The 13,946-nt window shown below is 38.5% G+C and overlaps 1 protein-coding gene across 1 annotated transcript; it reads right to left on the bottom strand.

Moving 5' to 3' along the window:
* Positions 1–1,091: 1,091 nt before the first annotated feature.
* morc3a (MORC family CW-type zinc finger 3a) lies at positions 1,092–13,136 on the bottom strand. Its single transcript, XM_058614818.1, has 19 exons — positions 13,082–13,136; positions 12,046–12,118; positions 8,374–8,506; positions 7,991–8,217; positions 7,708–7,864; positions 7,432–7,573; positions 6,873–7,001; positions 6,670–6,789; positions 6,483–6,580; positions 6,245–6,352; positions 6,019–6,147; positions 4,629–4,703; positions 4,457–4,499; positions 4,247–4,342; positions 4,037–4,145; positions 3,336–3,411; positions 2,226–3,249; positions 1,706–1,845; positions 1,092–1,631 (listed from the first exon to the last, which is right to left on the bottom strand). The coding sequence occupies exons 1-19, from the start codon at positions 13,112–13,114 to the stop codon at positions 1,472–1,474; spliced, it is 3,072 nt and encodes a 1,023-aa protein (XP_058470801.1). The 5' UTR covers positions 13,115–13,136; the 3' UTR covers positions 1,092–1,471.
* Positions 13,137–13,946: the final 810 nt, after the last annotated feature.

Raw genomic sequence — 13,946 nt, 5'->3', positions numbered from 1 at the left:
CATAGCTCACATAGCAACAGCCCACTCATGAACCAGGTGACAACATTTGAGCGCCATCCATGGATCGAAGTGGGGACAACGAAGTAGGTGCAAGCAGGTCACTTAATGCACAATTCTTTCATTTGTTGATTATATTTTTTTTTAATTAATAACACAAAGCTGTCAACAAAAGCATCAATTATAAAGTAAAAATATAGTTAGCTCTGAAATATGGTGAAGTACCAACTGTATCAATTTGTACAAGAGAGGCAAATGTAATTCAAATGATCTGAGAGAGAACAAAAGCCTTTGCAAAATCTGTTCTGTTGTGGCGACAGGCTGCCTGATCATACATTTTTGATATCTTCATCTTCATAAAAGTGTGCTTCCAAAAGGTCTTTCCTTCTTTGCCAAAAAACAAACAAAACCTTAATTGATTAATCAAAGTAAAATAAATTAGGTGCGTCCATTTATCTATCTTTTTGTCTAAGTAAGAGTTGTTTCAGAGGTGGTGGTATTGCATCGCTTTAGAAATGGGTAAATGAGTCTGTGCTCCTCATCACAATACAAGCTCAGGACAGAGATCATGATCCAATAAGGTTAATATTTTAATAACCTGTGGTTAAAACTAGTCAACAACCTTTCTACTGAGCCTTGTAAACCCCAAGTACACAACGTGAAGAAACTATTAGCGAAGTGGTAGAACACTACAATCCATGCAGGAGAAAATATTAAATAAAAAAATAAAAAAATAAGAAATAGACTCAACTCTTATATTACTATGTGGACCTGTAAAGCCCAAAGAATAACCAAAACTGCAGTAGGCATATATAAAAAAATAAATGTATTATTTAAACTACTGCAACTTGTTAAGACTACTTTAATAAATAAATAACTTTGTTTTTCTGAAACTGGATTCTTTTAAACGTGTTCAAGTAAAGTACTGGTGCTTTAAGGAATAGAAGCCACCGATTTAATACACTGGGGCGTGTAGATGGGTGTGCTCATTGTGCAATTGACTACCTCTCACTGTCCTTTCTCAGAACTCAGTGAAATGAAGAACTATTTGCATGCCAGTGGTACGACTCGTGTAACCCAAGAAGAACAGCCTGTTCAAGTAGGAAGTACATGACTTTAGTTAAGTGATTCCATTAATATCACCCCAACTTTATACATGGTTATGGATATAATAATAGACAGAATACATACATACAAAAAAGCTCTCTTTCTGAAACATTCCAAAGCCAGGACTATTTTTCAAAACATCAACAGCTTTTTTTTTAGTACCTTTCTGTTCATGCAACTCAAAAACAATTAAGTAAATTTGTTATTGCCATTTCGAAAATTGTAATGAAAAGCAGCTGATAGCGTTCTACATTTACTGCACATATAAATCTGTAAAAAAAAAAAAAAAGTGCACATTCACTTCATTTACAAACATTCATCTTCCCATCTCATAAGGATACTTGAGTGCAGTCAAGGTTCTGATGAGTCACTGAATCGGCCCCACATTTCTGAGGAAGTTGTCATTGGACAGAACCTGTTCTAGGATTTCATCAATTACGTTGCACTCAAAATTCACCTGACCAGGATCCAGAGCAGGCACAAAGGGGACGAGAAGGCGCCCGACATTCTGCCGAAGCTCAATCAAGCTGAGAGAAAATGGAATGAAAAAAGTCTTGGTTGGACTGAACATGTGAGAGGGTCAACTTTTCAAGAATCTTACCTTCTGAATGTATCGGAGCTGGAATTTGAGCTGGAGACAGCTGCTCTTTCTGCTTCATCCCTCTGCTGCTGCTGCAGGCTCAGCCTGAGCTCTTCACACTGGGTGGACAGATTTGCTCTTTCCTCCTTCACACTGTCCAACTGTTGGTGTAGCACACAGAGAACCATGAGAAGAAGAAGAAAAAACAATACAAGATTATACGAATATATTGTCTATAGTTACACAGGTTACATTTCACTAAGATAGAATAGATTTTCCTGGTCAAATAAATCTGTCAGTAAGATATACAACCGAACAAGTGCGTTCACAGATAAATGCAAAAAATGTTAAATTAAAAAGTGTCACACCAGCATGCTGGAAGCAGGGAGCTTACCAGTTCACTTGGACATTAACAAGTGATATCTGTGGATATTTGCCTTCAGACATACATGTCCATCTTAAACAATTCCCTCATGCTCATATGTATATAGAAAGTTGTACATTATTATTATTTAAAAAAATAAATAAAAATACAACTGACCTGCGAGCTCAGTTGATCTCTTTCACTGGTTCTTTGATCCAGTTCCCGCATCAAATTGTCAACTTGCAGCACAATGTCATCTGCCTCACTTTTCTCAGCTTGAATTTTACTCCTCATTGTCTCAGCTTCTGCCAATAAAGCATCTTTATCCTTAATCAATTGATCCACTTTATCTTTGGCCTTCAGAAACAGACTTTTGTAGTCGTTTCCTTCCTCTGCGTCCTCTCTCTCCACCGTCTGGCAGGCCTTGGGAGAGTACTCCTTCTTTACATTGGTTTCAGACAGCTCCTGCACTCTGCTTTGCATTGCTTGTAACTGGCAGGTTAGCTCATCCACCTTTTCTTTCAAACGGTCTCGCTCTTGAGCGGTCTTCTGCATGAGCTCTACAACTTCACTCTGTTGTTTGTGTGCCTCAGTAGAATTAGGCAGGTGATCTGCGCAGGAAGGACCTGCAGCTTCATCACTCTCCATCTGATGTGTCACGTTCTGCGAGATCTGCTCTTTTTGACTCACACTTTCTTGCTTAATTACTCTTTGATCAGAGGTGCAGACACCAGTATCCACTTGACTCACCTCTGCTCTCACATTGACTGTGGTTTGACTTTGATCCTCCTCTTCCTTCTTCATTGTGGGTGCCTCCGTCTGGGTGCAGATGCTGGTTTGTACTTCATGAGGATGAACGGCGTCACACCTCGTAGAGCTCGTTCCGGCTGCATTTTTCTCAGAGGAAATTTCCACAGCAGCATCATCACTGCCCTCCATTACCATGCACACATCCGCATCATTTGGCTCCTCTTCACTTTTCACTTTAATCGAAGTAAAGCACAGCTGCTTTGGCTTGGACATACGGCCGTTTTCCAAGATGAAGATATCGTCATCCTCCTCCTCAACAACAGGCACCGATGGTGAGCACAGTGGGCTCAAATTCACTGATGAGCTTACTTCAGAGTTGACCCGACTGAAGCCGTTTACCCGTGGTCTTTTAGGTGTTTCTTGTGGAGTTACTGGGTGTGTTCTTTTAACACTGCAGGGTACATACCATTCAGTGACTAAACTTCCAACAAAGTAAAAAATGATGTACTTAAGTTCACAAACATCACAATGTCATACCTCGGGGAGCATAATGATGACAGAGAGCGTACGTCAGAAATAACTGGAAGACCACTGCTACTGGAGGGGCTGCAAGCTAACAACAGAAAACAATGTACTTTAATCTTAAAGGCGTAGATTATATTCACTGCAGTACATCCAGTGCAAGGGTACAGGCACCAGAAATGAAATCATCTCTGCCAGCTTGTTGGATGTGAGGGCTCTAAAATTTGTTGCGGCACTAAGTTGGGCATCTGGGAATTTTTGAAACTACTCGCATACCGTGTCTGCAATGGATGCATCAGATGCTAAACTGGTAGGTGAAAGACCAGATGATATGGGAATAAATAAAGGGAGCTCCATCAAACGCTGTGAGAGACACTAAATTCCTGTGGTGTACTTCCGCACACATGCGACACGTGGCGTGTGTGGAGTCAGGGTGTCAGCTGGTTAGAGGGTCACCAGGTCGATGCTCGGATGACTATCCTTGGCGACTACTTCTTCTGTTGTCAAAATGTTTTTTCTGCATGGTTCTTTTGCTGAGCTGGGCATCGGTGTACATTATCTCCTTACTTTTCTGTTTATCCTGACGCATCCTAACATGTTCAGTGCACATTGCAGTGGGTTAAGTGCCGACCATAAGGCTGTGTGGGCTGCGGGGTATTAACAAGGCTTCAGAATAAACTCACTTTCACTCAAACACATACAGTAATTTTCCTTACCAGCTTGTGAAATGGTGGAAGAACTCAGTGGAGAGGATGAAGCCCTGACAGCACCCCCTTGTGGTGATTTAACATTAATCATATGCCTTGGGGTAGTGGGAGGGGCAGACTAACAACAAAACGAAACTCATTAGATAAAGATTTTCTTGAATTCATGTTAAATCGTATATAAATTAAAACATTGCCATTAGTGTCTTATTGAAAACCCACAGTTTGACGCAGTTGCTGCTTCCGTGGTTGCTGAAGAGATTTGGATTGCTTGGCAAGCAAACGCCGCATTTCCTGCTGCTTTTTAGCATCCTCTTCCTAAACAATTACAAAAAGCACAATTAATGATATGTGATAGCAAATTATTACAGATAATGCAGAGGTGTACTAAAAATGGCAGATAAATGAAGACAATAAAATGTAATTTCTTACTTGTTGTCTTTTCATCTCTTCTTGCTTTTTCTTCTGCCTTTCTCTGAGACAGAAATCACAGGGGTTAGTTATCATTTTGGACATCTTAACAATGCAAGTAACAATCCTTACTGAGCCTAAATATTGATTTATATATTTTGATAGTGTAATTTATTGAAAAAGCATGACTCACTCTTGTTTGTAGGTTTTATAGTATGAGGGCTGATCATCATCAGAGTCCTCTAGCTCTGCTTCTATCGCACAGCTCCTGGAAGAGAGAGTGGTAATAAACGTACAGCAAATTTAAAAGAAAAAACACTTTGGACTTCAAATGTTCCCCAAAGACATGTCATATGTCAAATGTGTTTGCATTTTCCTTTCAAATTCTGAATGTTATATAATTTCGATTAATTTAAGACTTGTTATGAGGTTAAGTGGGCTGCTGAGCATGTGCTGTTTTTAATTTAGTCACAAGGGGGTAGGGCTGAACGATTTTGAATAAATATGTAATTTATTATAATTTATTATAAAAATGAATGGTAATTTTTATATCATTATTCTTATTTTGATTCAAAAAAAACTATTTAAAAGGATTAATGTGTGATATTTTCTAAAATGATATTTTGACACATCTTGGCTTGAACAAATATTGCGTCTCCTGCGATTTGAAAATTGCAGTAAGCTGCATTGTGTGTTGGACAGGAGACACGGAGGACAGCGGGGAGGGAAAATTGTGCAACAGGTAACCATGTACATAACATGTTGAAATATGGCGTGTAAACACGCTATCAGTCGGTATTGTAACAAGACGGTGCATTTTTGAAGCCGTGTCTACAGTGCAGGTCGGAGACCGTCATTTCAACAAGTCTTAGTGTGTAACATCCAGAGTTGCTGTCGAGTGGGTTTTGTTTAGTTAGTCACGTATTTCCTTTTTTGTGTTTCTGTATGTTGCCAGTGCCCACTGCCGTATTTTGTTACCAGTGTTTATTTGTACACATCAGTGATTAAACTGCTGCAAGAACCCCAGTTATTGTGTCCTGTGTGGTTATTAGTTTCCAGAGCTACACAAACATTGGATAAAATTGAAAAATTAGCAGATATTTATTACCCTGGCTTCATTTGGTATGGCTGCTTTGACCAAATGCCTCAATAATCAATAATAATAACCTGTGCTGGTGGGGCAACAATCATTTTCATAATAACATATGCCCAAGGCTGGCAAAGCATTCCTACAAATATCCCATATATTCTTGTTAAATAATATTTTGACTTATTTTGATTCTTCAGTATGTACTGTATGTATGATTTGAAAAGGCAACAATATTGTCTACCTCTAACCCAAAGTACCTTTAAGTGCTTAAACTTTTCTTCCTCACACAAACAGCAGACATTTAGTCCAGCTTATATCTCTCCATCAAATAAGCTAATATTACATGCCATGGTCTGCTTTTCCTGTGCACCATCATTAATTATATACTGTCAATAACCCTAGCCTTCCCAATAACAGCTAGTTGGCAAGCTGTTGTGAGAATGTTTCAAGAATGATACCATTTTTACATGATTATTTATACTGTCCTTGTTACCTGAATTGGGGATCAGGGTTCATATGACAGAACCATTTATCTGGTAGCTTGTTGCAGTCGATCCCATCAGAGAGTTTGCGCCATTTTAAACAGGTGTCACACTGCACCCAGATTTGATCTGGTCGCTTTCTGAAGACAAAGACAATAAATCCTCATCAGAGACAACAATAAATATGTATGTTGAATATTAACTGAACAGTGTCAACTATTCTGCAATAGCACTAACTCAGTATCCTCCACTGGAGTATTGCTGTCTGGGTTATCTTTCTTGCGGATGTGTTGGATTTCTTTCCAGTACTCCTCCAGTTTAACCCCCAAACTGTTCATAGTATTCCTGAAACAAGAAATAAAGCACTTCAAATCTCTACACTTCTAGTGCCATGCTGACAAAAAATATGATCAAAAAAAAAAAATCAAATATGCAATATGATGTATGCAAATGTGAACACATTACTGATTGTCACCTGTACTTATCGGTCTCATTGAAGCTCTGTTTATTGTGGGTAGGATCAAGAAAGTTACACTCTATTACACCAATGACCCCGACACCTTGCCTGTTTGCCTGTAGAAGCAAATGGTCCATAAGAGACAAACACCAGATGATAACATTTAGAAACCACTGAAAATATGTGACAATAACTGCAAACTCGCCTTAAGCTGACAGCCTACACGTTCGTAAGCTTTGATGAGACGATTCTTGTGATACATCATAATGCCGTACTGGTCTTTGCTCATGGTATTATACCCAAAATGAATGGGTATGCGTTTGTTCTGAATTGACCTTTAAAGAAAACCCAAGTGTAGGGATACAAACACCAATGCACAGCTCTAGAGAAGTTGTGGTAAAAGGATACCAAAAAAACTGGCTTGTAGTGGTCCGTTCTGCGTGAGGCAAGACTCTTGGTGATGAGCTTAGTTTGCACCTTATGACCACGTATGATGATCTGCATTCGAGGCTTCAGGTACAAGATTCTGCAATATGCCTGCACCAATTACAAAGAAACAAGAGTAATGAAATGTGAAACTTAAGAATATTTTACTTGACATGAATACAGGAATGACAAATCAGTACAAGAAGTAGAGAGAGCAAGAGAATGAGCGAAGAGGACGAACACAGATACAAGATTAATGGCAAAACAATCGCAACAAAACAATCTAAAAAGAGAAGAAAAATCTTTTTAAAAGCAGTCTTTGCTAAATCTATGACTTAAGAATTGACTGAGTGTATGCCTTTCTGTGTGTGTTAACACTTGTGTGTGAATGCAATACTGCCCCACAAAGCAAGAAAGACAAGAGTTATCATGAATGGGCCGAGGACCCAACAGCAGCCACTGCCAAAGGTAAGTGTAACCTTGTGTGTAACAGAGTGATGAAGACATGATGACTTTTTAAATGTATTTTACAGTCTCTTACCTGCAGCGAGTAAACACTCTCAGGGATGTACGATGAGACCATGCCTGGAGAAGCGTCACTCACTCCTTCATAGACGTCTGATGGAACTCGAATATCATAACGGTCCTTGACGAAATCATACTCTAATTTTCCAGTTGATGTCCTGAAACAACATAGGCCTCAATCATTGTTTATTTCTATTCAAATCTGAAGACTTGACTTGAACCAAGACGATCTTCTCCTAAAAGAAACATGGACATCTAAAAATAGAATTGCAGAATATTCGATATACTGTACTTGCGAAGATTCCAGATGATGATCCGTGTGCCAGTTTTTCCCGTGGACCAGGCGGGACCGATGTGGTCGAGTTCAGTGAGAAGTTCTTCCTCCGTTGTGAAAGGGGAATATTGCAGGATATCTTCCAGACTGACTTTGTGCTCCTCTCGTACAGTCAGTAAAGCTTAAGTTATGGACAAATAATAATTTTACACAAAACTAAACTAAGATACCCCAATGGAACAAGTAAATATTCAGATTTCATTTGTTAATATGTCATGTGACTGAATTAGATAAAGGATATATTTTCTTGATTCTGTATGTTCAAAGCAGACAATTGGTACAATTATTTGATCTGCACCAATCTTTGCAAGGTAGGTCTGAGAGAGCATCCCAACACATGAAGTGCTCTCTGACTTGGAAAAAAGGATGGCATCTTTGCCAAGACGCATGGATCCAGACTTGAAGCCATTGCCATAGATACCAATTGGTGCTACACCATTTATAGGTGTCTTGTCACTGTACCCAAAGCTTAGGAGAGAAAAAAGCACATGTTATTTAAAATACTATAAATTCCATTACGTTTAAGAACAACAGGTATCAAAATTAAAATAACAGACATAATGTTTCAATTAAAGTAATGTTATATATATTTTCTTTAAGAAATATTAGCAGCAATGTCTGTACCTGAGCATCTTATGCATAGTGTCATGGACAAGTCCATTTCCATTATCCATAAAAATGAGGCATTCTTGTCCTTTAACCACAGTTTTATCAATCCAGAACTGTTTGGCATTGACATCTGGATCATAGGCATTGTCTGTGACGAGAGACATTATGAGAGGTTTATGATTAATATGACTATATTTGCTGCGTTCACACAATGATAAGCAATGACCAGGGGCCTGTTGAATGAAAGTAGAATAAAGAAATCCAGGATAGGCTACTAAGTTCATCCTGGTTTATTCTGTTGCATGAACGTCAAACCAGGATGAGAAGGCATGGCTTGGTCAAGCCAGGTGTAACATATCATGGTTACCTGGTAAGTGCGTATTCATGGCTCTTTGAAAGAGACTTTGAGGTCAGAGATCACAGAATTACTGATGCAGAAATGGAGAAGACGTGTGTCGCCAAGCGATCACCAGCTTATCATGGAAACGCATGAAGAGGTGAAACACTTGTGTAAAAAGAGGTTTCTGCATTTTACTACATCGGAATTTCATGTAACAATACAGAGGTATCGCTATGGCAATATATGTGCCCCTGCTTTCATGCAACCAACTTGAGGCTAAGTTCAGGTAAGATAAAAAGTTTGGGCACCCCTCTAAGATTTCATGATAATTTGCTCTAACTTTATAAGAGAAGATCACAGCAACAAGATTTGATTTCCTACAGAGATGTAGACATTTGAGTGTTTTCCAGACCCAAATTCTTAGAGTAGCATTACATAGTTTTATTATGATAAAATTAAATGTAAGAAATGGTATATGCAAAAGTATGGGCACCCTTTTAATCACATTCATTTCAAGACCTGAAGGGACTTATAGCTGACAGGTTGCAGCACAAAATTGCTTTGATTAGCTTGTGAGACCTTCAATTACAAACAGGTGAGAGGTGGAGCCAATCATGAAAAAGGCTGTTTAACAGAGGTTAAGCTGGCTGTGCTTGTCCTAGGATCTTTTTTGGAGTGTAGCAACATGGGGGCATCTAAACAACTCTCCACTGACCTAAAAACTAAGATAATTCATTATCATGAATTAGGAGAAGGGTACAAGAAATTATCAAGAAGGTTTGGACTGTCTGTCTCCACAGTCAGTCCTTGTAAAGGAAAGATGTGGTAGGCCAAAAAAAAATACAGGAAAGGCACAGGCGAAGGATGGTTAGAATGGTCACAGACAAGCCACAGACAAGCCGCAGACCACCTCCAGAACTACAAGAACATCTGGCTACTGATGGTGTGGTTGTTCATCGTTCCACAATCCAGCATACTTTGCACCAGGAAAAGCTCATTGGAAGGGTGATGCGCAAAAAGCCTTTCCTGAGTGTTCGTCACAAGAAGAGTCGCATGAGGTACGCAAAAGCACATCTGGACAAGCCAGAAGCATTTTGGAAAAAAATACTGTGGTCAGATGAGACTAAGATAGAGTTATTTGGTCAGAACAAGAGGAGGTATGCATGGTGAAAACAACACACTGCATTCCTTGAGAAGAACTTATTGCCTACTGTGAAATTTGGTGGAGGGTCCATCATGTTATGGGGCTGTGTGGCTAGCACAGGGACTGTAAACCTTGTTAAAGTTGAGGGCCACATGAATTTCTCTCAGTAGCAGCAGATTGACAAGAATGTTCAAGAATCGGTCACAAAGTTGATGCTACGCCGTGGTTGGATTTTTCAGCAGGACAATGATCTTGCACTGTTCAAAATCCACCAAGGAATTCATGCAGAAGCACAAGTACAATCTTCTGGAATGGCCCTCACAGTCCCCAGACCTTAACGTCACTGAAAATGTATGGATTGATTTGAAGCAGGCTGTCTATGCATGGAAGCCAAGAAACCTGATTGAACTGGAGGCGTTTTGTATGGAGGAATGGGCCAAAATGCCACCTGCCAGACTTCAGGGACTTGTCTGTGGCTATAGGAGGCGTCTACAGGCTGTTCTTGCGGCAAAAGGAGGCTCTACTAAATATTACATTACATTACATTACATATGTATGTCATTTAGCAGATGCTTTTATCCAAAGCGACTTACAAGGGAATTGAGTACAACCTGCCAGGGGTGGAGTTGAACTTGCGACCATTAAGTCTTTGGCACACAGGGTACCGGTCTTAACCACTGAGCCACTCCCAAATATTAATGGAATTATTTCTTTGGGGTGCCAAAATGTATGCACATGCCTATATTTGTTTAAATGCACATAGAAATGTTTCTGTTGGACCAATAAAAATGATTTCACGACTGAGATGTTTCTGTTTCCATAAGGTATAAAATATGTTAAAATGAAGCTGCTGCCTCAAAAGCTCAGCAAGTGACAAAGTGATGTAGTGATTTTCCTAAGGTGTGCCCAAACTTTTGCATACCACTGTATATGTTGTGTCCTGTCTACCACACATCGCCACTGACTCCGACAATGGAGTATATTTCATTCCTTAATTTTTGAGTACATCCTAACATTTAATACTTTTTGTATAGTTGTATTAGAGTATTTTATTCCTTTATACATTTTTATTATGTGCCTTAAATATTCTGCTGTAACTGAAGGATTTCCCAGTTTTTGTGAAATGTGTGTGTGACAACTGTGAAATTAATGAGACAACAAGATTATAACAAACAGTTAAAGACCAGGTGTTGACACTTATTTTGAGACTTCTGGAAAAAAGCTTTCAAAATGAATACATAATTGGAGCAACTGACATTACAGAGACACTCCCTTTACGATGGCACAGGAACAAACAGCACAATTACTTTATATAAATATGAAGATAATTATATGGTGGAGCACAAGGCCACCTTGTTTATCAAGGTTGTTAGTTAGTATCAGCTTCAGTTTAATTTGCTTCGAAACGATGGTGCATTGTTTTCAAGTCTATGACAAAACAGAATCTTTATCATTATCAAGAAAACATAGCCGGTCCTTGCTACACATGGACTGTGTGAATGCACAGGGCCCCCAAGCCACCAAGGGGGCCCTAAATAGTGTTTTTTAATCTAACTAATAGCCTCATTTATTTTCTGTTGATCTTGGCCCACTTTATTTTATTATTGTTTTAAGTTGTGAGAACTTGAGTTTTACTCAACATTTAAAGTAAACATTAAAAAAATCAATAAAAAACGGAATCTCTTTGTCGTAGTTTGGCAAACTAGGGGCCCCAAAAGAGCATTTTGCATAGGGCCCCTACTAAGCTAGAAACAGCCCCATAAGAGACAACCGGTAGAGATATGAACACTGACTCCAAATTCAACAAATGTTAATGGTTGTTATTCATCAATAAACACCACAATTGTTAGTAATGGCAACTATCAAATTGAGTGAGGAAGGATGAGTTTTGTAAGGAGTTTGAATGTTTGCTGCAGCATAATGTTGTTGGTTGATTTGTACAGAGAGCACTCTTGGAGTGGAAATCAGGATTTTTAGACATTCTTTTAACTCTATTAAAGCAATGTGTCCCCAAGGTGGAGAAAATTGTCTCATTCATTTGACAACTGATCAAAACAGAGCTTTAAACAAAATAAATAATAGATAAACATGTGTTTTTGATGGCATCCAAGAATCTCAAGCATGTGGGCCAACTTAATCACAAATGTCCAAGACATCCAAGTTCACATGTAATCACACGCACAACATTGCGATAATGACTCACCTATGAGCTCTGCTATGGCACTGAATGGCGAGGTGTGGCTGGTGGAGTTGGTATGAAGAAACTTGGGATTAAGCTGCAAGTGGAGCAAATTATTTTCAGAAATAATTTAAGTCAATCAGTGTAAAGCATGTTATGCTATATGTTCAGTATAAATGTCTAATGCGATGTTGACATTAAAAGATAAACTAGCACTGGAAGAAGACATGGGAAATGCATGCTTTCAAAACATGCCAAAACATAATTCCCCACTTCCGTTTCTTGGATTATAATCAATAGAAGGAATGGTTCTGAATCAAGTAATCATGACAACGAATGGCATGAAGACATGGAGACCTAAGAACGACAAATGAATGTCAGTCATTGTTTGTGGATAGATAGGGGAACTGGAGTGCTTAGTGTGGAAGATATTGAGAGGTCTAAAGGCAATAACGTGAACAATACAATACTTCTGCTTTAGGAAAGTCAGATTAGAAGAAACAGTTTAAGACCAGGGGTTGGCTCTGCAGTATTATATATAATGGAACCAATGAAAACAATCACAAAAGGGGAATAGGATTTAAAAAATGAACACATAATTGAGCCAATGGATATTACAGAGAGACTACGTTTGCGTTGTCACAACAATGGCTCAGTTTGTATCATTGTTTGTATTTGCTTTATACAAATGTGAAGGGTTGGGCAGAAGGTGAGCTGGTTTGTTTCACTTTCATTTACTTCAAAACGATCATGCATTATCGTCAATTCTATGACAAAAAGTAGTCTTTATCATTAACAAGAGACAACCGGAAGACAACAGCAACAAACGCTGACTCCAAATACAATTTAATAGTCGATATTCATCAGTGAACATGTCACATGTTAGTAAACAACACACAGTAAATGCGTCTGCATAGCCTGCCTATGGCACCAGTCTTTTCAAAACACATACGATAAATACATTTAAGCCCACATTAGTATAGTGTATGTCATTGTTCACTTCAAGTGATACCAAACTATAAGCGTAAAAACGGCGTAAGTTAGAGTAAATGGCACTTACCGTACTACACAAGACACCGCGGTTCGCCGCCATGTTTTCATACTATCTGGTGGCGACCGGAAGTGATACATGATGTCAAAACATCTTCCTCCTCCTACAATCACGGGGTAACTTTTTTATTTTTTTATTTTTACAACACTGTAAAGTATTAGGGCCAAATGTAAATAAAAAAGATTTATAGAAAGAAAATAAATAATAATAATAAAACAGCATGTAAATCAGAATTGTGAGTTTAATCTCAGAATACTCCATTTAAAAATAAAAATAAATAAAAAAATACTTAGGTGTTCTGTTTTTTTTTAGTAATGCATAGAGGACTTTGTCATATTTTGAATTAATTAATTTTAGGGACTTTATGTACAATTGGATCTTATTATAAAAGCATGTAAATATGGATGGGGTTCATATATATTATACATGTTGCCTGGTGGATGAAAGATTTGGCTAGAATAAGCAAATCATTGTTCATAAGTTCCAACTTAGTGCTCCTTATTTTAACAAAAATAATATCATTATTATTTATATTGGTACAACTCTGTAGCTTAATTTTCACCATTTCATGAAGTCCTTCCAGAGCGATTGAGTACACGAGCATGAAACATAGAGATGTTGTTTCAATGTCACGTTTACCAAAAATGCATTCATTTACTAAACATGGTTTTCAGTGTATTTGGAGCCAGGAACACCCAGTAGCATTTCAGGGTCAGACAGTTTGACCATGAAGAATTGAGGGTCAGAAAAAATGGCCGCAGTATCAGATGTGTGACAGTTTTACAACATGTTTACAACAGAAGCCTGTAGGCCGGTCCTGGACATTGCTTGTCAAAGATACACAGATGCTTCCTGTTTTGACTAAATGGCACCG

This window comes from Solea solea, chromosome 2, assembly GCF_958295425.1.
Source record: "Solea solea chromosome 2, fSolSol10.1, whole genome shotgun sequence".
NCBI classification, from domain to species: Eukaryota; Metazoa; Chordata; class Actinopteri; order Pleuronectiformes; family Soleidae; genus Solea; species Solea solea.
The sequence above is the reverse complement of the archived record's forward strand: the minus strand, read 5'-3'. Positions and strand labels throughout refer to the sequence as shown.